The sequence below is a fragment of the Miscanthus floridulus genome, chromosome 1 (assembly GCF_019320115.1).
Source record: "Miscanthus floridulus cultivar M001 chromosome 1, ASM1932011v1, whole genome shotgun sequence".
NCBI classification, from domain to species: domain Eukaryota; kingdom Viridiplantae; phylum Streptophyta; class Magnoliopsida; order Poales; family Poaceae; genus Miscanthus; species Miscanthus floridulus.
The window spans coordinates 186,330,110-186,357,673 of NC_089580.1; the positions used below are offsets into that span (position 1 = coordinate 186,330,110).

At 43.1% G+C, this 27,564-nt stretch overlaps 2 protein-coding genes across 2 annotated transcripts; both read left to right on the forward strand.

Moving 5' to 3' along the window:
- The first annotated feature begins 12,704 nt into the window (after positions 1-12,704).
- Positions 12,705-20,308, forward strand: LOC136551221 (calmodulin-binding transcription activator 2-like). Its single transcript, XM_066542797.1, has 13 exons — positions 12,705-13,057; positions 14,255-14,374; positions 14,496-14,611; positions 14,828-14,916; positions 15,062-15,104; positions 15,970-16,120; positions 16,230-16,349; positions 16,456-16,787; positions 17,366-17,737; positions 17,865-18,556; positions 18,633-19,209; positions 19,482-19,823; positions 19,977-20,308. Exons 1-13 carry the CDS (start codon positions 13,018-13,020, stop codon positions 20,085-20,087), a joined length of 3,105 nt encoding a protein of 1,034 aa, XP_066398894.1. The 5' UTR covers positions 12,705-13,017; the 3' UTR covers positions 20,088-20,308.
- Positions 20,309-22,743: 2,435 nt separating this feature from the next.
- LOC136505418 (uncharacterized) lies at positions 22,744-27,117 on the forward strand. The gene is made up of 8 exons (XM_066500577.1): positions 22,744-23,262; positions 23,363-23,503; positions 24,382-24,609; positions 25,205-25,412; positions 25,615-25,751; positions 26,052-26,132; positions 26,367-26,433; positions 26,519-27,117. The coding sequence occupies exons 1-8, from the start codon at positions 23,024-23,026 to the stop codon at positions 26,840-26,842; spliced, it is 1,425 nt and encodes a 474-aa protein (XP_066356674.1). The 5' UTR covers positions 22,744-23,023; the 3' UTR covers positions 26,843-27,117.
- The last annotated feature ends 447 nt before the right edge of the window (positions 27,118-27,564 follow it).

Sequence of the window (27,564 nt, forward strand, 5' to 3'; positions counted from 1 at the left end):
AGTGGTAATGTATGGATCAATTGCCTCTACGCCAAGGTAAGATGATAAGTGACATGACCGCAAGATGTGAGCGTGCGGTCGGGGAGAGATAGTTTTGGTACGGCTATGTATGCATGCTTGCATGTGTATATGGTATGTATTTAATTGTGGGTTTAAATTATTGTCGGGTAGATTGATACAGGAAGTATATGTATGGGTATACATATATGGAAGTATTTACAATTACATTCTGCATATTTCATTATGGGTTTAGGGCTGAAATGAAATCTTATGCAGGTACACTAACAACGAAACGTATAGCTCGACTAGTTACGTTATACATGAGAGAACGTATGTATGCCACCGTGTCTACCGTTAGAAATAAATGTTTTCCTAAGTTTGTGAGGACGTACGGAACATGCATGCATCATGATAATAAATAATTACATTGTTCCTCCCCTTATAAATTTCTTACTCGGATATGTAACTCTTCTCCATTATGGCCTAGTCTCTCACCAAGTGGTACATGTTAATGGTGCAGATGGCATGCACAAAGCAGACCGCTCGCAAGTCCACCGGAGGCAGAGCTCCCCGCCAGTCAGCTTGCTCCACGTACCCATCAACGCCACATGTTTCTTGGAGAGTTTGGGATGCCTACACTCTTGTGGAGAGTGCTCAGCTATGTAGGCTATCCCTGATGGAATGGAGCCCCGCTACTTCTAGGTGAATGAGCAGTTGGGGGAGGGTCTCTTGGTTACTGTGGAGGCCAGTTGTTCAGTCCCCTGAGGTGATGGTTCTGAGTGGACTAGGTTGGTGTTATGAGTCAACTGGCAGGACTGCTGAAGAAGCAGCTGACAGGGCAGCCTTTGGGATACTGAGGGATATCATGGATCGTTTTCCTCAGGAGCTGGCAGCCACTTTGGTTGGAGTCTTTCCGAGGGGCAACCCCTCCACTGACTCATGGTAGCAGGCAAGAGGAAGATCCTTGGAGATTGGTGCAGTAGAAGGGCAGAACTAGTGATAACCCTGCCATGAGCGCCATGTTCGCAGTGATGAAGGTGTTAGATGGAGTAGAAGGTAGCCTAAGACGTGTGTCTGGTGCTCTTGGTCATGCCCGCGAGGACCGACAGTCAGCTTCAGAGGGAGCACGACGCTGAGATTGAGAGGCTCAATGCAGAGATGGCTCAGTTAACTCACCAGAGGAATGAAGCCTGGTCCACAGAAGATGTTCTGAGAGCTCGACAGTTTGAGCTGGAGCAGCAGCTGGCCAATGCGGAAGAGTACAACGACAACCTACATGAGGAGGTTCATCAGCTGAATAACCAGCTCCACCCTTACGTTCCGCCTAGAGCCATAGAGATGGATCTAGAGGAGGAAGAGGAAGAGGTAGAAGTGGAGCCTGAGGGAGGAGAGGATCCTATCTCTGACCTCGATAGTGATCATGATGAGGATTAGATCGCTTAGTACTTAGTGGAAGGGCTAATGTATCACCTTTATTCATGTAATGGACCTGTAGTTCGAATTTGGTATTGATAATCTGACTATCATGTAATATTGTTAATCGCACGACTATCGCACGTTTGGTTAAACATCAATGCAATTCTAGTCCTTTGTTGGTGAGCATGATTTAAATTTGCATGCGATATGAGCGCGATAAGTGGTCAAATTGGTGGTGTCATGTTGCGAGAATGAATGATTATGCCTTTGTTTTGTATGAAATTAAGATTCTCCCTAGTAATTTCAGTTTGGCATGAGTACATAATTCATCTGCTAATCTCTTGACATCTACCAATAATCGCTTATTGTTGCAACTTCGCAGATGACGCGCACCCATGCTGGAGCTGGTGGCAGCCAGGATGGCAATAATGATGACTTACCACCACCGCCGCCGCCGTCCGCTCAGGAGTTCTTTACCCAGTTCTTAGGGGAGCCAAAGGACAATGGAAGAAGCTTTGCGCCTCATCGCGCAAAACACTGCTCATGGCCACCCACATCAACCAGGGGCTGAGCCAAATCAGCACAGTACTATTCAAGGAATTTATGGATATGAAGCCTCCAATCTTCAAGGTGGCTGAGGAACCACTGCAGGCTGACGAGTGGCTCAACACCATTGAGCAGAAATTTCATCTGCTGAGGGTCACAGAGCATCTAAAAGCTGAGTATGCTTCTCATCAGCTGCAAGGACCAGCAGGGATCTGGTGGACACATTTCTTGTCGTCTCTGCCTACTAATGCACGAGTGACCTGGGAACAGTTCAAACTGGCTTTTAGGGGACATCATATTCCCCCGGGCCTAATGCGCATGAAAGCGGCTGAATTTATGAGGCTCACTCAAGGAACGAAGACCCTCACAGAATATATGCACGCATTCAACAACCTGTCCAGATATGCTCTAGGTTTTGTGGATACCGAAGGAGAAAAAGATAGAGAGCTTTCAAGCGGGGTCTGGGTACCAAACTGATGAAGACCATGGCCAATTCTAGGTGTGCCACGTACAATGAGTTTATTAGTGATGCCTTGACCCAAGAAAACCACAATAACATGCATGCCGTTGCTAAGGGTCACAAGAGGGCATATGAGGTAGGTGCCTCCAGATCTTCCCAGTCAAAAGCGCCTATCACAGCTAGGCCACAATTCCGTCCACCTGCACCCAAGTTTAGGCCTCCACCACCTAAAGCTCAGAATAACAGGCCACAGAAACCATTCCGTAAGGCATTCACTATTGCCTTACCAAAAGGGACTGGCAGTCAGGGAAGCTCCACAGGACCTAGGAATAATCAGCCATGTTTCAACTGCAACCAAATGGGTCATTGGGCCAAGGAATGCCCCCACCCCAAGAAGAATGGCAACCCAAATCAGAACAATCAGAGGCAGGCGAACGCAAGGGCATGTCCGGGATACGTGCATTATACCGCTATTGAGGAAGTGCCCGCTGGAGAAGTTGTCATGGCTGGTATGTTTCTCGTCAACAAGCATCCCGCTTGTTGTTTTATTTGATTCGGGAGCTTCTCATTCATTTATGAGTCAAGCATTTGCATCTAGACATGATCAAGAAATAATTGAAGTAAGCAAAGGGGGTTATAATATAAGTTCAGCAGGGGGTACTATTTCTACCAAAAAGATAGTAAAAAATGTGCTCATCTCTATACAAGGGAGGGAGTACACAACGGATTTGATAGTATTGCCCGGGTTATCGATAAGTGTAATCTTAGGCATGAATTGGATGAAGGATCATGGTGTTCTTATTGACACTAGCACCCATACTATTATGTTGAGAGAACCCACAGGAGGGAATGCTTTTCTAGTACCACTCTCCCTACAATTTTGAACTCCAACATTTAGCTTGTGCTATCCAAACCACCACACTTTGTGATATCCCAGTGGTTTGTGAGTTTTCAGATGTATTTTCAGAAGAATTACCAAGTCTACCATCGGATAGGGATGTGGAATTTAAGATTGAGTTAGTGCCAGGTACGGCACCCATATCAAGAAGGCCCTATAGAATGCCACCCAATGAGTTAGCGGAACTTAAGGTTCAATTGCAAGATCTATTGGACAAGGGTCTTATCCAACCTAGCTCATCTCCGTGGGGATGTCTAGCCTTGTTTGTGAAAAAGAAGGATAAGTCACTGAGAATGTGTGTAGATTACAGACCACTCAATGCTGTGACCATCAAGAACAAATATCCATTGCCTCGCATCGACATCTTGTTCGATCAGCTAGCAAAGGCAAAGGTATTCTCCAAAATTGACTTGAGATCAGGCTACCATCAGATAAAGATCAGACCGGAGGATATACCTAAAACTGCTTTCTCTACTAGGTACAGCTTATACGAGTATTTGGTTATGTCTTTCGGACTAACAAATGCTCCAGCCTACTTCATGTACCTGATGAACTCGGTATTCATGCCCGAACTTGACAAGTTTGTGGTCGTGTTTATCGATGATATATTGATTTATTCAGAAAATGAGTCAGATCATGAAGAGCATCTGAGGATTGTTTTATCCAGATTGAGGGAGCATAAGCTATATGCGAAATTTAGCAAGTGTGAATTTTGGTTGAGCAAAGTACCTTTCTTAGGTCACATCTTATCAAGAGATGGAATCTCTGTAGACCCATCAAAAGTACAAGAGGTCATGGATTGGAAAGCCCCAACTTCGGTTCATGAAGTTCAGAGTTTTCTAGGGTTAGCAGGATATTATCGTCGTTTCATTCTAGATTTCTCAAAGATAGCTAAGCCTATGACCAGACTACTTCAGAAAGATGAGAAGTACAAATGGACACCAGAATGTGAAGCAGCTTTTCACACCCTCAGAACTTTGTTGACTACAGCACCTGTGCTAGCACAACCAGACATTGAAAAGCCTTTCGATGTATTTTGTGATGCATCGGGAATAGGTTTGGGATGTGTGCTTATGCAAGAAGGAAGAGTTATTGCATATGCTTCTCGGCAATTGAGAAAGCATGAAGTCAACTACCCTACGCATGATTTAGAACTTGCAGCAGTTGTTCATGCATTAAAGATATGGAGACATTATTTGTTGGGCAATGTATGTCATATATATACTGACCACAAAAGTCTCAAGTATATCTTTACCCAACCAGAGCTGAACATGAGACAACGAAGATGGTTAGAGCTAATTAAGGACTACAATTTAGAAGTGCATTACCATCCGGGTAAAGCTAATGTAGTAGCAGATGCACTCAGTCGAAAGTCTCATTGCAACACTATAGAAGCATTATTGGAAGATGGGTTCAACTTATTACATCCTACTGTACTACACAATATCACTGATCAGTTGTTCACTTGAGAGCAAAATCATAGAGCTACAGCAGACAGATGTAGGAATAAGTCACATCAAGAGAAAAATGCAAGAGCAAGAAACCAAATATTTTAGATTGGACGAAAGAGGTGTATTATGGTTTGAGGACTGACTTGTGGTACCAAAAGACCGTGAGCTAAGGAATCAAATTTTAGATGAAGCTCACTCGTCCAAATTGTCTATCCATCCGGGTAGTAGTAAGATGTACCAAGATTTGAAAACCCATTTTTGGTGGACTAAGATGAAGAAAGAGATCACAGCCTATGTTGCTAGGTGTGATAACTGCAGTAGAGTAAAAGCTGTTCATATGAAATCCACCGGATTACTTCAGCCATTGCCTATTCCAGGTTGGAAATGAGGAGGAAATCAGCATGGACTTTATCACCGGCCTTCCAATGACGCCACAAGGTCACGATTCAATATGGGTTATTGTTGATCGTCTCACCAAGTCAGCACACTTTATACCCGTGAACACACGGTATATAGTTGGGAAATACACTGAGATATATGTTTCCCAGATCATGAGACTGCATGGAGTACCTAGGACTATAATCTCAGATCGAGGACCATAGTTCATAGCTCATTTCTGGGAGCACTTACACCAGGCTTTGGGAACCAAGCTAATCAGAAGTTTGGCATACCATCCGCAAACTTCAGGACAGACGGAGCGAGTGAACCAAATCCTAGAAGATTTGCTTAGAGCTTGTGTTATATCTTCAAAAGGTTCTATGGGAGAAATGGTTACCTTTAGCTGAGTTCTTCCTATAACAACAGTTATCAAGCTGAGTATCAAGATGGCTCCATTTGAAGCATTGTATGGCAGAAAATGTAGAACTCCATTGAACTGGATTGAGCCCGATGAAAGGAGATACTTTGGTATTGACTTTGTCAATGAAGCCAAAGAGCAAGTACGTATCATCCAACAGCATATGAAGGCAGCTCAATCGAGACAAAAGAGTTATGCCGATAGAAGAAGAAGACCACTGACTTTTGAAGTGGGTGACTATGTATACTTGAAAGTATCGCCCATGAAAGGTGTGAAGAGATTTGGGATGAAAAAGAAGCTTTCACCAAGATATGTAGGGCCATACAAGATTTTGGAACGGAAAAGGAAATAGTTGCGTATAAGTTACAACTTCCATCAGAGATGAGTGCAATATTTGATGTCTTCCATGTTTCTCAGTTGAAGAAATGTCTTTGAGTACCTAAAGAAGCTATTGCACCCACCAATGTGCAGCTTCAATCAGATTTGACCTACGAAGAAAAGCCAATTCGAGTATTAGAGGAGATGGAGAGAGTAACCCGGAATAAGATTATTAAGTTCTATAAGGTGCTGTGGAACAATCATAGCGAATAAGATGCTATGTGGGAAAGAGAAGATTATCTACGAGAAGTTTATCCCGCCTTTTTCCAAGAATGGTAGGTCTTGCAAATCTCGGGACGAGATTTTTATAAGGGGGAGGGGCTGTAACACCTTGGGTGTTAGCCTTGCATAACTTGACTTGCATAATATGAGCATGATCATCAAGCATTCATAAACAAGCATTTACAATTGAAATATTGGATTGAAAACATCTGCAACATTTGCTTGTTATCGCATGTTTCTTTGAACATATGCAACTTTTCTCATTATTTCATGTACTCCATGTGTATATGCATATGATCATGAGTGGATACATGTAGATGGTTGATTTGAGTCACAAAAATATATTGGCAATACATAGGTTAGCAAATGGAACATGGTTCATGAATGTCACTTCCCATGATCAAGCCCTTAAGTCATGTTTCATGTGATTACATTAAATAGCTCTATGAGTGACTAATACATGAAATGATTGAATGACCTTGCAAATTGCTTAAACATGTTTAGAGTATCATTATGAACAACTTTGATATTCATGGTTAGGGGTAATAGGTCATTAAGCCATAGCTTTGAAGTGTATCATCATTTAAATGTGACATGTTTGACCAAATTTGAACTAGGTGTTAGAGACCTTGCATGGAGGAGATCACTAAAGCAAAGTTGTAGTATATGCTATAAGGAACAACTTTTATTTTTGGGTCATTAACTGATTTAGCTCCTAACATGTGTGAAATTGGATCACAAAAATCAGTAAAATCAACATTTCAACACTTATGAAATTTTCCTAAGTCATATCGACTGACAGCCTGACTGGCTGATCTTTGGGACGATATTACTCAATATTGGTTGAGAACTAGAACTAGATCCTTGAACAAGAATTGTAGCTGGTACATAGGTTTACCATTTCGGTTTAGAGTGTATGCACGTTGGAGCCACGGATTAGCAAATGCATTGTCATGAAAACTCGTTGTTAGGCTCATATCGGGGTTAACTGACGAACTACATCGCTGTCTTCGGTGGCCGACCGGAGCAGAGTCCGTGCACCGCGTGGTGGCCAGCGGACGCCACATGTCGTCGGAGCCCCGCCACGTGTGGCCAAGGCAGGGCAGCGCGCGTGTTATCACCCTAGCTACCGCCCGCACTCAGCCGCGCCTCCATTTTTGCATTTCGCCTTCTCCTTCGTCGCTGGCAGCGCCCGCAGCAGCAGCGCCGCTCGCCGCCATCGTCGTTGCCAGTCACCGGCTAGCCTAGCCGCTTCTCCATCATCGCAACAGCACCACCGCCTCCCCAGCACCCCACTGCTCCTCGCAGCGCCCGCTGATAAAACTCGGTAAGCCGCAGCGCCACGCGCGAGCTCACTGGAGCTCCGCCGCCACCTCCATCGCCGTGGTCAGACCCAACCCGACCACTGTAGGCCACGCTAGAGCGCTAGATAGGTTCGCTGTAGCTCAGTTATGCTCGTCCGAGCTCTAGGTCGAGTCGCCGTAGCTTCCACCGGCATAACGCCATCGACCCGCACCTTCACCCTGCCATTGACGCCGCTGTAGTCACTAGCTCCGACGGGAGGTCCCACCAAGTAGTGCAATGTGTGCGCGAGGTCGAGTAGATCACCGTGTGAAGATGTCACCGCCGGTAGGTTCGCCGTCGACGAGCTCTGGCCGTGTCAGTAGAGTAGTGCCCGCCTGCTCTGTTCTTATCTCGATGACATGTGGGGTCCTCTGTCAGTGGGTCCCACCGGGTCAGCGACAGCAGTATTGAAAGCTAGTTCATTTTGAATTCAGATTTCATGTGTTTTGTGAATTTTAGATCTCCAGTTTGGTAGCTTCAAAAATTGTGCAATAAATTGTGTAGTGTTCCTTAGGAAGTGAAGTATTTAAGAAAAATATATTCTTGACACTTACAGTAGAAATTTTGAGAGATTTAAATAAAGATTTGAAATGTATTTTTGAATGCATGCAAACTTGTTTATTTTATATCTAGAGTTCATGTGCTTCAAAAATTATGAATTTTTGTGGTAAGCTATTCTTAACATATATGAGCTCTGGTAAAAATTTGAGGATCAGTGCATGTGTAGATTTATAGTAATAGATTTTTCTTTTATAAATAGTGAATCCTGGTATGAATTTTTATAAATTATTTATGAATCCATTATTCATGAAATTTATTGGGGGATGTCCTAGTACCATAAGGATGCTAAGAAAAATAGGAAATCTGTTGCTTGACATTTTTCACTAGGGTTTTCTATTTATTATTTTAAGCCTTTATGCTTTGTCTTTTTGTATAGAGTGTTTTACTATATAAAATGGCATGAAACTTTTGCAGTAGTCTTTTGGTAGCATTAGTAAGGCACTGTAAATTTTTAAGAATTTTTGATGCACATTTGATATACATTTATTATTTAACCTATGTATCTAAATAAAATAATAAAGGCATATAAAGAAATAGTTTGGGCTTCACCATTAGGTTTTCTTGAGTGTATTTGGTATGCTTAAACTGTTGGTAGACTTTGTGTTGTCAAACTTTGAATGGTTACATGAAGTAGAAGTATTGTTACTTTGTAATGCAAATTGGAAGGATTCCGAACAGATTCTGGAGTTTGATAAGTTGCATGATAAAAATGATGTTTACTATAAAAATGGTTAATAAAAAAGTTATAGGTAATTTTATAAGCTTTCCAGAAAGTCCAGGATCATTGAATTTGGATAATTAGAACTTCAGTTATGAGTAAAATAAGTAGCTGCTGTTTGTGAAGTAGTAGATGCATTATCGAAGTAATTAGTTACATAATCAAGAAGAGATATACACCTACTCAGTAGAACATGATGCACTTGTTAAGATATATGTATTCACGATATCTTATGCCATATTCATGCATCTAGGATCAAAGGAAGAAATAACGTTGCTGGAATTCGACGAAGTAGAGGAAGGGGACCAGTAGGAGAATCCTCAAGTCGTAGCTCCCGAAGGCGTGGAGCAGAATCCTGAAGAGCTTCCGGAGTGTCCTGACCACCGCCCCACTTTCTTTCTGTGAGGCAAGCCCCAGAGCATTCTAAGTCTCCCTATATTTTACAAATAATTACTTGAGTATTTATGATTGATGCATTAGGTTATAAGAGTTGAATGGAATCACTTGATGCATATAAATTCTTTGTCCAGATATTACACTTTTAACCGGTATAGGTCCAGGATCGAATATATGCTTAGCCATGCTTAGACCGGTAGAAGTCGGGTGATGTCCTGTCACCTGCGAGATATAGGTGGATACCGGGGCACGGTTGGCTATATTTACTATCATGGAACAGAACCATGGGGTAAAAGAAAATCGAGACCGGGCGAGATGTCGATAGAGAAGCAACAAAACATTGAGGTCTTGGGTGTGGATCTATCCCCGTCTGTGTCGATTAAGGACCGTACCGTTGTTGGCGCTTCTGACAAGATTGAACGCATGCCTCTCACTTAGCTGACCGGATAACTCGTTCCGACCACGAAGCCGAGTAATTCAACTCAGGCCGGGACCCGTTCTGTTGTGCGCTCCTTCTGGGGGACGATCAGACTGAGCCCAAGGGCAGGCTAGGCCTGAACGTTCTGTCATCTGGTGTCCCAGATTGTGCGGTGCGGTACGGATCCGCGAAATGTGGACCTGAGTTGTACCAAAGGTGACCTAAGGCTGCCTTCGCGCGGTATGCCTGTGTTTGTGTTAGGAATAAATTCCCAGCTGGTTGAAATCGATTCGAATCGCCGTCTCTCCCGGATAGTGAGAAACTTGGCTAGTCCCAACATCGTAGTAACTGTATTATGGAACATGATGGTTCGAATGAATATAGAAGTACAATACCTGCTATGGTTACTATTGTATGCTTTTAAATGATATACTATATGTTTAGCACAGGATAGTTGCTAATCTAGAAATGGATAGTTATAATTAATTTATTAAAGGAATCCGAATTGTACAACTAAGTTAATTGCCTTTTATGCAAAATGTTGTCAAGCTATCTCCACTTATACAGCCTTGCATAATCCTTAGAGTCATTTTATTTCTGGTTTATGACGGGTAAGTCTAGCTGAGTACCTTCTCGTACTCAGGGTTTTATTTTTCATTGTTGCAGATGGCACTGTGTATCATGGTTATTGCAAGAGTTGCTTCTATCCCACCGTGGATGAGGAGTAAGCCTTGGGCAGGCTTCTTTATTAATCCCTATCTTTGCTTTTGTGGACCGTGATCCTATTTGGCAATGTATCAAACTATGTTGGAAACTTTATTTTCGAACTTAATTGCTTCCGCTTTATCTATTAAACTCGGTTTGTAATAACTTTTATTCATACTCTGATGATGAAATGTATCTGTGAACTTTATGTAATATGTGGCATGTATGTTGAATCATGTACGATCTTGGTTGTTGTAAATCGTTTATCGAGACCCGTCGTGGTACTCGACGGACTACCGGGTTTATATGGGTTCAAGTATGCCAGTGCGACCGCTTGCGGGCTGCCATTGTACTTGTACTCTTATAAATTGGTCTGTTCTGCGACACCCTCTCTCTCTCTCTCTCTTCCTCGCTCCTCACCGGCCGCAGATCCCGCGCCTCCCTACATGCGCCGCCGCTCGCCCGCCTCCTTCCCCGCCAAGTGCCGAGCCTCTCCCTCCCTCCCCGCCGCTGGCGCTGGCGCGGCGCCCGAAGCGAACAGCCACCGTCGCGGGCGGGGCGTTGGCGTGCTGGTGGTGCTCGCCCCAGCACGGCTGCGCGCCGGCTCGGCGCCCGCCGTGGACGTCGCCTGCCTTCTTCCCTCCCTCTCCCGACCAGATCTGGCCCTCCCTCCCCTTCTTCTTCCCCGGCCTTCCCTCTCCCGGATCCGGCCGGTGGCGTCCGAATCTGGCGGCGGGCGGCGTGGTGCGTGGTGGTGGTGGTGGTGGCCAGCGGCTGTGGTGGTGGTCTCACCGGCCATGGACCCGCCTCTGTCCCGCCGCGGTCTCGCTTGGTCACGCCGGCCGCTCCCCATTGCGGGCCCGCCTCGCCGCGCCGGCCATGGACCCCCTTACCGAGCCAGTCCACCTCGCCCCGCTGGTCGCTCCCCGCCGTGTTCCCGCCTGGTCCCGTCGTCGTCCACCGCACCGGAGATTTGGGTCGAGGAGAGAGACGACGCAGATTTGCGTTCTCCATCACCTCCCACCCAAAATGGGTTCACCGTTTGCGTCATTTGTTGGAGCATATGTTTTTGCCGTAAAGCGACGTAGAGCAGACATTTTGTGTTTAGGAAGCGTAATGCGTCTGCTGTTGGAGATAGTCTCACGAGAATCCGCTGGATGCATCCGATGCTCGTACCAAGTACCAAGCCCAGTTTCTGAACGCCAGGGGGCGAGCATGTTCGCATTACATCTGCCTGCTAATCTATATACCTCCAAATCGAAAGTCCAATTCGCAGCAGAAGAAACACTGTGGCCAGCTGGACTTGGCTTTCGTATTTACGCGCGGCTTTGACGGCCTTGATAAGAGAAAAAGCGAGAGGCTAAGACGATGGTGGATTAGAGCGTGCCATGGTTGGAATGTAACCGAAGACTGCTACCTGTCGAGCCTCGAGTGCCGGCTTGTAAAGGCACCGTTGGCTTCACACACACACAAAAAAAAAAAAAGCTAAAATACTATTCTAACTGATTTGTTGTGGGAGAAAAAAATATTGTTTCGGCTAAATAAATAAGTTAAAAAGCATGAATTATAAGCGTGGTCAGTCCTGCTACTGTACTTGAAAAGCATAACAAAACGTAAATAGGACGGCGGCGCGACGGCCACAGATAACGACTGCACCATGCAGCAGTGCAGCTGATGGCTTGGCCTTCCCCATTACCCGCCAAATGCGCCGGCGCCACCATCCGCGCGAGGCTCTCTCTCCGGACGGACTGAACCACGGGATCACCTCAAGATCGTTGTCGGATTTCTTGGACACGTTCGAATTGAAAGAACTATGCTTTTCAATTTAGCTTGTCTTTCCTAGGCGCAAGAACACTGAAGAGTCGAGAGACTGAAACCAGCGCCGGAAATCTTGTTCGGAGCTCAGAGGGTAGAGTTCAGACCAAGCTCTGTTCGGATCTTCTTCTGTAACAGAGATAGGAGTTATAATTGGAAATAGCAACTCATGGTTATGCCAATTGTTCGATCACTGGCTCACTGAGTCACTGGTTTTGACTGCAGCCTTGCACGCAATATTTCGTGTTTCACGTTGGGCTCCTCGGCGAGAGCGACACGTGCGCTGACACATTCATTCACCGAAGAAACGTGACACGGGGCGTCCCCCCCGCATATTCAAGCGCCGGGCACGGGCAGGCTCTCGTACGGCTAGTGTGGTCTCTACGCTTGGCGCGACCACCAACCGCCCGCCCGCGGCCGCACCCACCGACCGCTCCGGCGCCCGGAAAAAGCCAAGGGCCCCCCAAATCCCATTCCCACGATAGCCCCAGCTCCAACGGACCACCGGCATTAACGCGGGGGCAAAACGGACATTTCGGCCTCATCCACACCACACCCCTGCTGAGCGCCTGAGCTCTCGCTCGCCCTCTGACTCGTCACGCCACCTCGTCGACGGCTGGCTTGTCCAGTTCTTTCCTCTCTCTCCTCGCGCCTCACCACCAAATTCCGTCGCCAGTCACCGAGTCACAGGCCCCCAACACCTCCCGAATCCTCCACAAAACCCTGCGAGAAATCCGGGAGAGCGAATCACGAGGCGATCGCCATCGTCGGAACGGCAGCCGCTAGGCCCGGACGGAGGGACTTGCGCTTGGTTGCTTGACTCCGCGCCGCGGCGGACGGCGGCGCCTGGTGCCTGGTTCTGCTTCGTTGCGCGCGGCGGTTCGGTTCGGGCGATGGCGGAGGCGCGGCGCCACGCGATCGCGCCGCAGCTAGGTGAGCGCACTGAACGACCGGCCTTCTCCTCTCTCAGGCGTCTGGTTCGCCCTCAACTCCTGATCCACCTGACCAGGGGGAAGGAGTTGGCGGTTAGGTTGCGGTCAACACGTCGGTCCTTCTTTTCATTTGTCTCGTGCAGTTGCGTTTTGGAGCGTTTGATTTTGTCGCTCGGCCGGTGGCGAGTGTCAGAGTGTGGTTTCGTCGCTGGGATCCGTGCTTTCGTTCCGGAACCGTGCGCGTGGGTTGGTGGCGATGGGCGTGTGCGATTGGTGCGAACTTGGTATTCGCGAGGAAACATCTTGTCTCTAGAGTAAATTGATGTGGATTTGGAGGTCTGGTGACTGAGTATGGAGCCCATTATGCGGAAGTGGGGGTATTTCGTTCAGGTCCTGCGTCCACAGTGTTCTCAGGGTGGAATTACCTGGAGCCTTGGCAGCTATGGCAAAGCCTTGTGGGAGAGTAGGGGACTTTATGTGAGGAAGGTCAGTGTTCTGAAGGCGGAGTATCCTGCTTTTGTGGGACCTGTGATGTACTGTGTGAAATTGATCTGTGCTTGGGTTTAAATCGGAATTATTAGCACATAATACTAGGAACTGGGTTGCCAACCTGGAATTTTTTAAGAGCTTAACAAGAGGATTTCTCTGTAAGAATCTCGTGTTCAAGTAACAGTTGTATCATGAACTAAGGAAGCAGACTTTTGGCTTCTGGCTGGGTTATAAGACTTGAGATCTGTTGAGGTGTGCATGCGTCGGGGATATCACATGATAGACTATGTGTGGGACCCCCTTTTTATTTTTTTAGAGGGTCAAATAGTTTCAGAGGTTTAACGATTTTTGAGTTATCGTGTCCTAAGTAGTGAAGTACACTTAGAAGAGACTTTGGGGCTCCAAACCAAGGTATGATGAACTGTTTTTCGTGTCCTCCACTCTTGAAGTTATGTTATGTAGATACATCTTAGTCCTAAGGGTTTCACTTCCAATGAAATCCAGTTGATTTACTTACAAAAGGGACTCCAATATTAAGTTTTATTGTACACGTGAGTAAAATGGTCAGGCAACTCTATTTTGTGAAGGCTGATTAAAATGTATTACTTCGATCTAATTTAAATATTTTAAGACCACCTTCCTATGAATCCATTTTAACCATGGCACTATATTCAATTATCTAACCCTTGCTTTCATGAACTTGGAACAGATGTTGAGCAGATATTGAAAGAAGCACAACACCGATGGCTACGACCCGCTGAGATATGTGAAATACTTAAGAACTACAGAAATTTTCGTATTTCCCCAGAACCACCAAATAGACCTCCAAGTATGACACTCATTTTCTGCTGAACACTGTTTCTGTTTTATAGTTGTTCCTCCAAAAGGTTCTTTTTCTTTTTGATGTTTCTGTTTATCTTGCTAATATTTTCTTTTATCGCTGCCTTTAGGTGGTTCACTTTTCTTGTTTGATCGGAAAGTATTGAGATATTTCCGGAAGGACGGCCATAATTGGAGGAAGAAAAGGGATGGAAAAAATGTCAAAGAAGCTCATGAAAGATTAAAAGTACGTCAAATTTGAATATTGCAAAGTTTTCCTATGTACAATTACAGCATACTGTATGGCCCTGTTCGCTTGGAGGAATTTGAAGGAATCTGGAGGAATTTGCGAGACAGTGAACAGTGAATTCCGGCTGAAATTCACACCAGCCGAACGGCCCCTATGTTGTTAAGTGATTATAGCCATTAGGGCAACAAAACTGACAATTCTTTACTAATCTAGTCTGGAAGTGTTGATGTGCTTCACTGCTACTATGCTCACGGGGAAGGAAAAGAAAACTTTCAGAGGAGGAGTTATTGGATGTTGGAGGAGTAAGTGTTCTTCTGTGTTACTTTTGTAGTATTGCAACTTAGATTATGTTGCTTAAGGCATGTTGACGACTCATGGCTCATGCGTCTTGTATTGAGTCTGCATGCACGCATGGGAACTTACAACTGATTCTACTTTTTTTTGCAGGGATTTTATGCACATTGTACTTGTACATTATCTCGAAGTCAAGGTTATTGCTAATCCTACTCTGGTCGATATGTATTTAGCTACTTGTCCATTGTACTTTCAGAAAATTGGATTTCATCATCCTAAATGCTGCATTGTAGAAAAATTTATGTTAAATGCGTTTTTTTCTTCTTTACGTCAGGTTCTTGTCTATTATCTGTTGTGATAGTAATCACATTGGTTTTCTCATAGCTTATTCTTAGTATAATGTAGCCAATATGTTGTAAACAATTTGTTTCATTTCATGTTCTGAGAATTCTATTCAAGTTCAGGTCTAGCAAGTATTGTGGGCTTCTGTTATGTTGTACACTTGCAGTAGAATTTCGGGGCACCTCAGTTGAATGCTATTTGGATCAGTTAAACAAGTAATTAACCTAAATATGCTCGACCTTTATTCTAAACAAGTTATTAAACTACTTATACACAGGTTATATGGAAATGCTTTGGCCGCTATCATGAGTTTGCATCAGTTCTTATGCAATGAATCAATCAATTAACAATGCATAAATGTAAAATAATAATTGGAACTTTATATTTTCAGTTATTGTACTAGTCCTAGTAGCTTGTAGGCATCATGTGATATACAATTCTGTTGGATGACTCCCATCTGAATACGTTCATTTGTCTCAAACATGGAAGCCCACTATGAGGCACCTCTATCTTTACATTGGTTCAATTAGCCAGTTTTTTTTTTTTTTATTTCTGTTTGCATTTTTTTACTTTGGCTACTTATGTTTTGTTGTCAACTTGGTTCAAACTCTGAACTTGCATCGTCATTTCCTATCTTTTGGGAGCAAAATCTTTTCTTCTTGCAGTTACCTGCTTAAAAATTTCCAATCCCCCCTCTCATATTTGGATATCACAATCAGGGTGGCAAATCAACTTCTCGCATTAGAGGACATGACGATATGCTTCAAGCTGCTCGTATGGATAGCCCTTTAAGTCAGCTGCCTTCACAAACTACAGAGGGTGAAAGCTCTCTTAGTGGACAAGCCTTAGAATATGAGGAAACAGAATCAGGTATAACTGTTTGTCATCCCTTCTGTTCTGCATGAAGCCTACTGGAATATTTTACTGATACACATTCCAATTATACACAGAGTATCTAAAGCCAAATTCGCTGCAGCAGATATTTATTCGGGAGGAGCCGGATACCACCCTTTCTCTTGGACGCAGCAGCATGAAAATGGAGGTGGACCTGTGATGAGCGCTTCTATTCCGAGCTCCTACATTCCTGCATTGTCTCTAGGCAAGTAGCATTATACATTTTTTTCCGGGAAGGAATTTGAAATAGTTTATGCATTATGGATCAAAGTTGAATTGACCTGTATTCTTTTGCTACACAAATTGTTTAGGTAACCTTCAAGGCTTCCCAGCTACAGTGACTAATACAGATATTTATTCATATTCTCAAGATGCCTTATCAGTTGCTCTTAATGAGCCTGGCCTTGGAATTGGATTCAATGGGGCGGATAATCAGTTGGATCCATCATCATTGAATGACCTTGTTAAACCTGACCAGGGGGTCCTTCAAATGCCCCCACCCCAAAGTAATGTTCACTCAGAACTATTTCCTTTCGCTGAAGGACATGGAATCGAATCCTTTACATTTGATGAAGTATATAGTAATGGATTGAGTATCAAGGATGCAGATGTTGTAGGCACTGATGAAGAATCAGTATGGCAGGTATCATGAAGTACATTTCTGTATAGCAGTATATATAAAATTCACCTGTATAAAGCTTAGATATGTCTGTGATTTTTATTTCCTAATGCAATACTTTATAATGGTAGAAGGTTGGGCAGTGACCACATGGTATGTAACAGATAAACAAAGCAGCTGCATGCAGCTTATTTTCCAGACAGCAATACTGGCTTAGAACTTTAATGATACATGGAGTACTGGGAAGAAATATAATAATGAAAAAAATTATGCAAGCTAAACTAATTCCATAAGGGCAAAATTAGGAAGCAGTACCTATTAAAGCTTCAATTATGGAAGTTAATAGTTCCAATTCCCCCCATTAGTGATCTTCTGAATGGCACAGAAATGTTGTTTAATTACAATTTGATTTCATGGTTTTATTTTTTGTGGATAGAATTACTTTGTTGTCTTTATTATGGCAGCAAGTCTATATTGTAGGTTATTGTACAGACTCTGCTCAATTGCATTTGATTAGGTTTCACAATACTAGTACTCCATTATACTACCATTGCTGGCTCCGATTGTTTATGTAACTTAACTGAGAAATTACTTGATTTCAGCTTCCTGGTGCTATCAGCTCATTTTCTCCAGAGGACAGTTTCCAGCAAAATGATAGATTGTTGGAGGAAACTATTAATTATCCTCTCTTGAAAACTCAATCATCTAGTCTCTCTGAAATGCTGAAGGACAGCTTTAAGAAAAGTGATAGTTTTACGAGATGGATGAGCAAAGCACTTGGTGAAGTAGATGATTCCCAAATTAAGTCCAGTTCTGGAGTGTATTGGAACAGTGAAGAGACCGATAATATCATTGAAGCATCAACTCGTGATCAGTTGGATCAATTCACTCTTGACCCAGTGCTTGCACAAGACCAGCTGTTTAGTATAGTTGATTTTTCTCCAAGCTGGACATATGCTCGCTCCAAGACTAGGGTATGCCTTCTAAAGCTTTTCATATGTTCTTGGCTCAAAACTCTTGGAAGTGTAATAGCTTTGTCCTAATGGATCTTTGAATCTAGTCTTCTTTAGCTGCTTATGATGTATCTTGCATACCATCCAGGTTCTCATTACCGGTAGATTCTTAAATTCTGATGAGATTCAAAGATGCAAGTGGTCATGTATGTTTGGTGAAGTCGAAGTTCCAGCAGAGATTTCAGCTGATGGGACTCTCAGATGTTATTCCCCGTCACACAAACCTGGCAGGGTTCCTTTTTATGTCACATGTACCAACAGGTTGGCCTGCAGCGAAATCCGAGAGTTTGAGTTCCGGCCAAGTGTTACTCAATACATGGATGCCCCAAGTCCACATGGTGCTACAAACAAAAGGTATCTCCAGATGCGTCTTGATGACCTGTTGTCTTTGGGACACAATGAGTACCAGGCAACGGTATCTAACCCCACTAAGGAGATGGTTGATTTGAGCAAGAAGATAAGCTCACTGATGACAGACAACGATTCCTGGTCCAAGTTGCTAAAATTGGCTAGTGATAATGAGCCTGCCACTGATGATAATCAGGATCAGTTATTGGAAAAACGCTTAAAGGAAAAATTGCACATCTGGCTTGTCCACAAAGCAAGCGATGGTGGCAAAGGCCCCAATGTGTTAGATGACGAAGGGCAGGGTGTACTTCATCTGGCAGCTGCCCTAGGATATGATTGGGTGATAAGGCCAACAGTTTCTGCTGGTGTGAATATAAATTTCAGAGATGCTCATGGATGGACTGCACTCCATTGGGCTGCATTTTGTGGCAGGTAAGTGATTCAGAGTGCGATATTGTATATGCACATATTTTATACGCATACTGATGTTGTTTCACCTGTTGTCCAGAGAGCGAACAGTTGTCGCACTTATTGCACTTGGTGCAGCTCCTGGAGCTTTGACAGACCCAACGCCAGATTTCCCTACAGGAAGCACACCAGCTGATCTTGCATCAGCTAATGGATACAAGGGAATCTCTGGTTTCTTGGCGGAGTCTTCTTTAACAAGTCATCTTCAGACCCTCGATCTTAAGGAAGGCAAGGGGAGCAATGCGCCAGAAATATCAGGTCTGCCTGGTATTGGAGATGTTACTGAAAGAAGAGCATCACCATTAGCAGGTGAAGGTCTTCAAGCTGGATCCATGGGAGATTCACTAGGTGCTGTTCGAAATGCTGCCCAAGCTGCTGCTCGTATATATCAAGTTTTCAGGGTGCAGTCCTTCCAGAGAAAGCAAGCAGTTCAGTATGAGGATGGCAGTGGTGCAGTATCAGATGATCGTGCCATATCACTCTTATCTGTTAAACCATCTAAACCTGTACAACTTGATCCCCTGCATGCTGCCGCGACTCGAATACAGAACAAGTACCGTGGATGGAAGGGAAGAAAGGAATTTCTACTTATCAGACAGCGCATTGTCAAGATCCAGGTATTGTTATTTGTTGTATTATACATGAGTAGTGATCCGCTGAATATTCCAGCTTAATAGTGTATCATTCAAGTCGCGATTTGTTTGAGTATACCATGCAAAAAAATTCTATTTTCCTTCTGGCAATTTTTCAGTGAACCATGCAGTGCTCAGTTAGTTCGAATTATATTTGGATAATCAAGATATGTTGTTGATGCTATTTCAATATTTTTTTAATCAAATAATGCTATTTTAGCAATCAACGCTGAAACTTGTCATTGTCTCCTGGCTAGGCTCATGTCCGAGGTCACCAAGTGAGGAAGCATTATCGTAAAATCATATGGTCTGTTGGAATAGTGGAGAAGGTCATATTGCGTTGGAGGCGAAAAGGGGCTGGGTTGCGTGGATTTCGGTCTACAGAAGGTGCAATGGAGGGCAACAGCAGCAGCAGTAGTAATTTGATCCAAAATAAACCTGCTGAGGATGATTATGATTTCTTACAACAAGGACGGAAACAAACAGAAGAAAGGCTGCAGAAAGCTCTTGCCAGAGTTAAGTCGATGGCTCAGTACCCAGACGCTCGGGATCAGTATCAAAGGATTCTGACTGTTGTGACAAAAATTCAAGAATCGCAGGTATCAAGGCCTTCTTTTTTGTTTCCTAGTTTAACTTTATCAACCGTTTAACTTTATCAACTAACTTGCCCGTTCTTCTGCTCTGAACTGATGGAATTGTAATGGGACTATTGATTCGTTGTTCTCTACATTTCCTTACTGCTGGTATAATAGGCCATGCAAGAAAAGATGCTCGATGAGTCGACCGCTATGGATGAAGGCTTCTTTATGAGCGAGTTCAAAAAGCTTTGGGATGATGACGTGCCAATGCCTTCTTGGTCATAACAACTGGTGTATATATGCTTGTAAATTATTTGTTAGTGTTACCAAATTGATAACCAGCAGTTGCGTTGCTAAGTTATAACCATCTAGTGTGTATATATTTTAGTTTGGTTCTGGTCTTAGTTATTTAACTGTAGCTTTTTGTACAGTATATGTTGTACAGATGGAAAAACATATTTACTGAAGACTCTTTTGAATGAATATATATGGTTGACTTGTTTAAACTTTCGACCAGTTTGCATAAACAAAGGTTTATGTATATTAAACATGTCGAATTGTCCTTGACTCTGTAAAGTTTGTTCAAGCCCTGTTTGTAAATTGTACTGATTGCATCTATGATATTCATCTTGCAGTAGCACGGATTCTACGACATGCTACATACTGGAGCAGCATTCTTGTGGCAGTGGCAGCGTTGTTTTTCATGTATGTCGTATTGCTGTGAGCTGAAAAGTATGAAAACCCTTGGTTTTCTTTCTTGTCTGAACTGAAACCGCATGGTGTGTACGTTTCGATTACTAAATATGCACGGCACTAATGCCTGAAGAGCCCATAAAACTAACCCAAATAAAGCCTGGCAGTTCAACACTTCAACCAACAAGTGTGCGAGCAAACAAAGCACGAAAAACAAACAACGACAAATACAGTCAGATCTGTTCATCTGGCACGATGGCACCGAAAGCGATCATTGACCACCCTGAGCCCACAGATTGTCTGAGGAAAACAAAAAAGAATTGGCAAATGAATGGTCTGCGTTTGACGACAGGACACAAAGGTTTCCGGAAGCATCCCAACAGTGGAGTGAATTCGGCTTCGTTTGCGTCTACTACCTGTAGTACTGTTTGGTTCGTTGCGTTTTTAATCGGACGACGTCGACGTATAACTGAACTACTGAAGCACAGCACAATGGACGTGTGCCGAACTGCTGTAAAAAGGAAATTCCGGTCTTCGGAAGGTCATTGTCAGCCTTTTCACCTCCGCTCGACCGTAAATAAATTTCCTAAAAAAGGAACCAGACTGCGCAAGGAATGGGATATTCTCAAGTTCATGATTTGCCAGTTGCCACTACAAAATTTCCATGCTTTGGTTTAGTTGCGGCACGAAAACGGAAGCTCACTAAATATATACAGTTAGAAATGCATGCCATATTCTCAGTAACATGTATAGATCGTAGAGCTACATGGTATAAAATTTCATCCATATCCCTGAACTTCTAAAGTGATATATGTGGGTTCCTAAACTTGACAGACGGTGTCATCAAGGTCCCTGAACTTTCGAGGTGATCACCGCAGGTCCCTAGACTTGGCCAGCGGTATCATTCTTGTCCAAATGTGGTCTAACCTACTCTATAAGCTGGCGTAGCACGCTGACTATACGTTAGACGTGAACTCAACATGTGTCAATTAATCAATCATTATTTATATAATATTTATCATAAAAATATAAATTATATAAAATAATTTACATTAGCAAATAATAAATTAAAGTATTAAAATAATCTAACAACAAATATATTAGGTTTAAACTAAAATAGAAAAAATACTAAAATTAATTTAATATTTATGTATCATTAATAGTATTAAAATAATATTAAAATCCCTATAGTATTAAAAGTTAATTCTAATTTTAATATTATTTTAAAATTTTAATAGTAGTATTATAGAAGTAACTTTTCTCAATTATTAATACTATAATACTATACAACTTTTAATAGTAGTATTATAGTATTAGAATTTTTAATAATAGTATTATAGTATTAAAAGTTTCAATAATAATGTTAGGTTTAATAAAAGAGAAAAGTTACTTCTATAATACTACTATTAAAACTTTTAAAATAATACTAAAATTAAAAGTAAAATAGAGAAAACTTTTAGTACTATAGGTAGCTTTTAATATGATTATATTTGGATAGGGATGACACTGCTTGCCAAGTTTATGGACCTGCGGTGATTACTTTGAAAGTTCAGGGGCCAGAATGGCACCGCTAGCCAAAATTAGGGACCTGCGGTGATCACCTTTCAAGTTTAGGGGCCTGGATGACACCCTCTGCCAAGTTTAGGGACCCACAGATATCGGCCCTGTTCGGCTGACTAGAAAAACGGCTGATGCTGATGCTGATTTATTGTGAAAGAAAAATATTGTTATTTCGCTGAAACGGTACGGCTGATAAGTTCAAGCGAACAGGGCCATCACTTTAGAAGTTCAAAGACCTGGATAACACCGTCGGCCAAGTTTAGGGACTGACGGTGAATTTTGCTCTAAAATTTTACAAGCACAAGCACTTAGAGTATCATAGTAATTGACTTCCAATAAGGATTTCATAAAAGCACTACTCACTTTGTCCAGAAAAAAAAACATAATTCTAGCTTAAACTATGTCTAGATTTAAAATTAGAATTATGTTTTTTTTTCAGGACGGACGGAGTAAAAAAGGGCACGTAGTTGCGCTAATAAAAGGGTGGAGCTCGAAAGCACACCTTTCAAACTCTATTTATTGGTCGCCACGGATGTAGCTTTCGCTTTTAATGCTACCAGTGCAGTTGTCAAAAAAAAAAAAAATGCTACCAGTGCAGGATGCAGTGCAATTCGGGCACATATACATGAATGATCCTATACCGTCTTCGTATTTGCCGGCAATTTACCCTATCCGTCGGTTCCCTGAAAAAACTCTGTTCCCAGAAATTTACTCCTGATAATATGATATCCGTAAAATCTCATCGCAGAAATTTAATACAGTAATAGAACGCTTCCGATTTTTAACAGATGGCCACAGATCATTCTATACTGGCACGCGTAGAACTCCGCTGACGGCAAGTCATGCTGCCTGCACTGGCGTAAACACGAGCCTTGCAGCCCCCCAATTGCCCTCAGCAGAGCTTCCTCTTCCTCAGTGTGGTGGCCACCTGGTGGGGGATCCACGCCTCCCCCCTCGCCGGCGAGCTCATGGCCCCCTCGCCGCCGGAGGATCTCCAATGCGCCGTGAACGGCAACTGCGCCGCCCCGCCGGGGAAACCCCTGGAGGCCCCGCCGGCGCTGACCGCTGGGGACGGCGAGCTCCGGTGGCTGCGGCGGTGCGTGGAGGCGGCAGCGAAGGGCTTCGCCATCGGCGCGGGCCTCAAGGGCGGCCTCGCGCTCTTCTCCGTCCTCGTCCGCATCCGCAGCCGCCGCTCCCCCAGATCGAGGTCTCTCGCGCGCGCACAAGCTGGATGCTTTGGTACGGGGGTTTTTGGTCTTGGTGGTTCTAAAACTAATTCTTGTGCCGTGGCGTGCTGGTGAGTGCAGGAAGACCGGAGCTATGACGAACGAGGAGGCCGTGGTGCTCGCGGTCAAGGAGACTGTGAGGTACGGCTTGTTCTTGGGGACCTTTGCCGGCAGCTACGTCTCCGTCGATGAGTACATCGCTGACGTCTGGGGACGTAAGAGGTCAGTTCACGGGACCATCACAGTTGAAATTTTTTCCTAATTGGGGACTGCGAATTTGCTTGATGTGGAGATGATTGGCGATTGCTTCTGTGATGATTCGAGCAAACCATGTGTGTTGCCTTTGGTTAATCCGATGTGAAGATAGTGGAGTAGGTGGGAACTAGGTGCATTTAGTTATCTGTCAAGTGATGTGTTTGAATGAACATGTCTAGAAGATGAGAAGCAACAGAAAATAGATCCTGCGGCTTGTGTTACTTTTCTTTAAATATTAGTATGAGAGGCCAGAGCTGGTGCTTTGGCGAGGATTAATTGAATTTCGATAGAAATTGTTCTTTCTTCTCAGGTACTGGGAAGTGCATGCATGATTGCTGACTGTGGTGAGAATTGATCACAGTTCTACAATTGCAAACAATTCTTCCTGTGGAAGCAATTTTGTTCATTAGTGATCCAAGATGCTAGTTTTGACTGGACAAGTGCTGCATCACTGTGTTGTTTACTAAGATTAGTTGAACCAAGAACTCGTGAAATTTTGTTTATAGTATAGGACTTCTGCAACCTGCTGTTATTCAGTGCTATTGTTGTGAGAAGCTCAGTAGTCCTGTACTGTGAAGTACTTTGATATAGTATTGATCAGACCTGCATGCTAGTGGACTAGTGGTCTTTTGATTTTATTGATGTATGAGATATCTTTCATGGGTCTTTTGATGAACCCAGATATGATCAAGATGCTATGCAGCAGTTCCTATCTTGCCATTTTGTAGTTGTTTCTCATTGACACAACACCTCAGAATCTTGTTCCATTACAGCTTCCACATCTCTTTGAATTACTAGGTCGATTTTGTTGGATAATGTATAACTGAATACTCTTGTTGCTTCAGAACAGCAAGGTGGAGGTCATTATTAGCTGGGTTGATTGCTGGTCCTTCTATGCTCCTGACAGGACCAGGAACTCAACATACTAGCTTGGCTATATACATTCTGATGCGTGCAGCAGTGCTTGCATCCCGTTGTGGAATAAAGAGCAAACGTTTTGGAAAGATCTGTAAACCTTTGACTTGGTCACATGGTGATGTCTTCCTTATGTGCCTCTCATCTGCACAAATTTTGTAAGTTCCCTTCAAATATTCAATATTTTTTTGTTAGGTTCTAGTGATTGTTTAGAAGTTAAAAATTATTGTAAATGTTTCCCAAGTTATGCCGTGAACGGAACTGTTTAAGGCCCCCTTAGGAACAAAGGAAAAATGAAGGAATTCTATAAAGTATTGCAATCCTATAGGAAAATTTCCTACGAGAACCCCTTTGGAACAAAGGATCGGGTTCCTACAATTCCTATGAAATTCATATGGAATGGCTTGTTTCATAGGAATTTTACCAAGAGGTTGAACTTCACGGAAAGTATCCTTTGTGTCACTCATCAAATTCATGTGTTTTTTGTCCACTCCATCCAAACATTCAGTTTCCTGTGTTTTCTCAGTACATAGGATTCAAGATGTCGGGGCATTATATTCCTACATTTTTTCTTTTCCTGCGTTTCTAGAGTCCTGCATTCCAAAGAGGCCCTAAACCAGTATACCATGCACGAAAAAGTTTCTATTCTCTTGTCATGGGCAAAGTGATTAGTCAGGACTGCATATATATCATCCCATATATTCTGTAGCATGTGAAAATAGTGTTTTTTTGCCTCCATTATTTTCTATACAGGTCCGCATACATTTTAAAGCAGGAGAGTTTGCCATCGTCGTATAAATCATTTCTAAACAAGCATGGTGGAAAAGATCTTTCTATTTTGCAAGGTGTGAAGGATGTAGTCAACCACACTGCTTTCAGTAACTTAGCGGGTATCGAGAAGTACTATAAATCTGTTGGTGTTGACATAAAGCTAGATCCGAACATGAAAGTGCCCTGCTCAGTAAGTCTTAAGATCCATATGAATGAATTATTGAGCTACTATCCATTGTACTTTGAAATTTGGCCTATCAAGCATCCAGTAAATAGAATCAATTCTGTGGCATAACATTTCTCTGTGTCCGTACTATCTATAGCTAATCTGTTTTCATTTTTTGTTAATTTTCTTTTGTCCCATGATCTAACTTCTTATGTTTGCTTTCCAGATTGTGCATGGTAACCAGTCATGTACAGGACATGTCTTTTCATTCTTGTTACAAGCATATGGAAGAGCAGTTCCTGTATACGTTCCAGTCTACTTAGTCCCTGCACTTGTAGTTCATAGGCAGCATCTCATGAAAAGGTATACTAATATATGACGATGCAATTACGGTGACAAGTTTAGTTGTTAATTGGGAGAAAAACGTTTTTCTGCTGTCAAAAACCATGCACGCTGCATCAATTGAGCCTGATGTGCCAAGGATGATTGTGCTCCATATAAGGCTCCACAAATTTATCCTATTTTGTCTGAAAAAGTGAAAATGGCAACAAGCAGAATTCGTGAACAATATATCTGTCTATTCAAAGCTGACATGCTGCCTTCTCCATTTTTTTTTTAAAAAGATGCAGTTTCTCTAACTGTTCTGTCCCTTAAAACATGCAGGCCTTACTCAATTATAGGGAAGAGTTTTCTAGGAGTAGCAAGATCTAGTCTGTTTCTCTCAGTATACTGTGCATCTGCATGGTGAGTTCACTATTTATTATTCTGCTCTTGCAGTAAGCATCTAGATGTATAATAAAAAAAAGGGCGTACCCAGTGCAGAGAGCTCCCGCTCTGTGCAGGGTCTGGGGAAGGGTGTCAGTGGCAAGCCTTACCTCCGCCTGTGCAATGCGAGGAGACCGCGACTCGAACCCGGGACCTTCAAATCGTTTTTTTGCCCTTGGGATGGAATTAATGGTGTTTCCTTCTATATATCAGGGCTTGGACCTGCCTGCTTTTTAGGACCTTCCACAGAGCCAATACCCCTCTTGTCATCCTTGGCACGGTAAGCAGAACAACTTTGGCACATGAATTCAGCTTCTTTTCCTAATCCTGCAGCTTTATGGTACTAAGCTGTTTTCATATGACAGTTTCCAACAGGTCTGGCGTTGCTTATCGAGAAGAAGAGCAGGAGAATTGAGATATCCCTGTACTGTCTTGCCAGAGCTATCGAGAGTTTTTTCACATGGATGACCGATGCAGGACTCTGCCCTCCAATACTGCTGATAAAGCGAGCCGATGTGGTTGTGTTCAGCATAGCTACCTCTATCATTATGCACTGCTATGCGCAGGAAAGAGAAGTCTTCCGGTCCAAGTACCTGAATGTGCTGGACTGGGTATTTGGTGTGCCGCCACCACCTGACAGTGAGGATAAGAATTGCTATCGACCAGATGAAGCCAAGAAATGCCAGTGACACACTGGCTTGTAGAGTTCGTTACATGATTTTTGTATGGTCATGTGATCCTAGCGCGAGACTAGACCCATTAGAGGGTTTAGTGAACAAACCTTGTACAAGACTCTTCTCCGCAATCGTGACTTAGTGGATATAGCAAAATAGATTTATTCAATTGATTTGTCAAAACGATGCCCTGGTCAATTAAATGACCATATGTGGTTGTAACTTATGACCTTGATGTGTGAATGTAACTTATGGTCTTTGAAATCGTTAAAATGAAATTGCCCATTCTATTGTTTCGTGTACCGTTGTGGCTGAAGAATTTGGAGATGGAGTTCAGAGCTTGCACAATTGACCTAAGATTTTTCTTAATTATTAGGAGTGAGGACTGGAACCTTGCCATTTTAGGTAAAAGAGGAAGGGATGAGAATGCAAATAGAAAATCATGCTTACTGAAATTCATTTCGTAGTCTTTTAATCGTATTTTGGGGGTAACTTCTCGTTTTTTGTTCCTACATGACCCAACCCCGCTATAACACTTTGACTACGTGCTTTAAAATGATTTTCTCCCCTTATGATTAATCCTCCATCCATCAATGCAAAATGTATGTTTGTTTTAAAAGATCAAAGTGTATCAATTTTGAAAGCAATTAGTCCAATCATGTGGATGTTGTAGGGCGGGCCTGGTGCAAGCGGTAGAGTCTTACCGCCTGTGACCGGAAGGTCCCGGGTTCGAATCG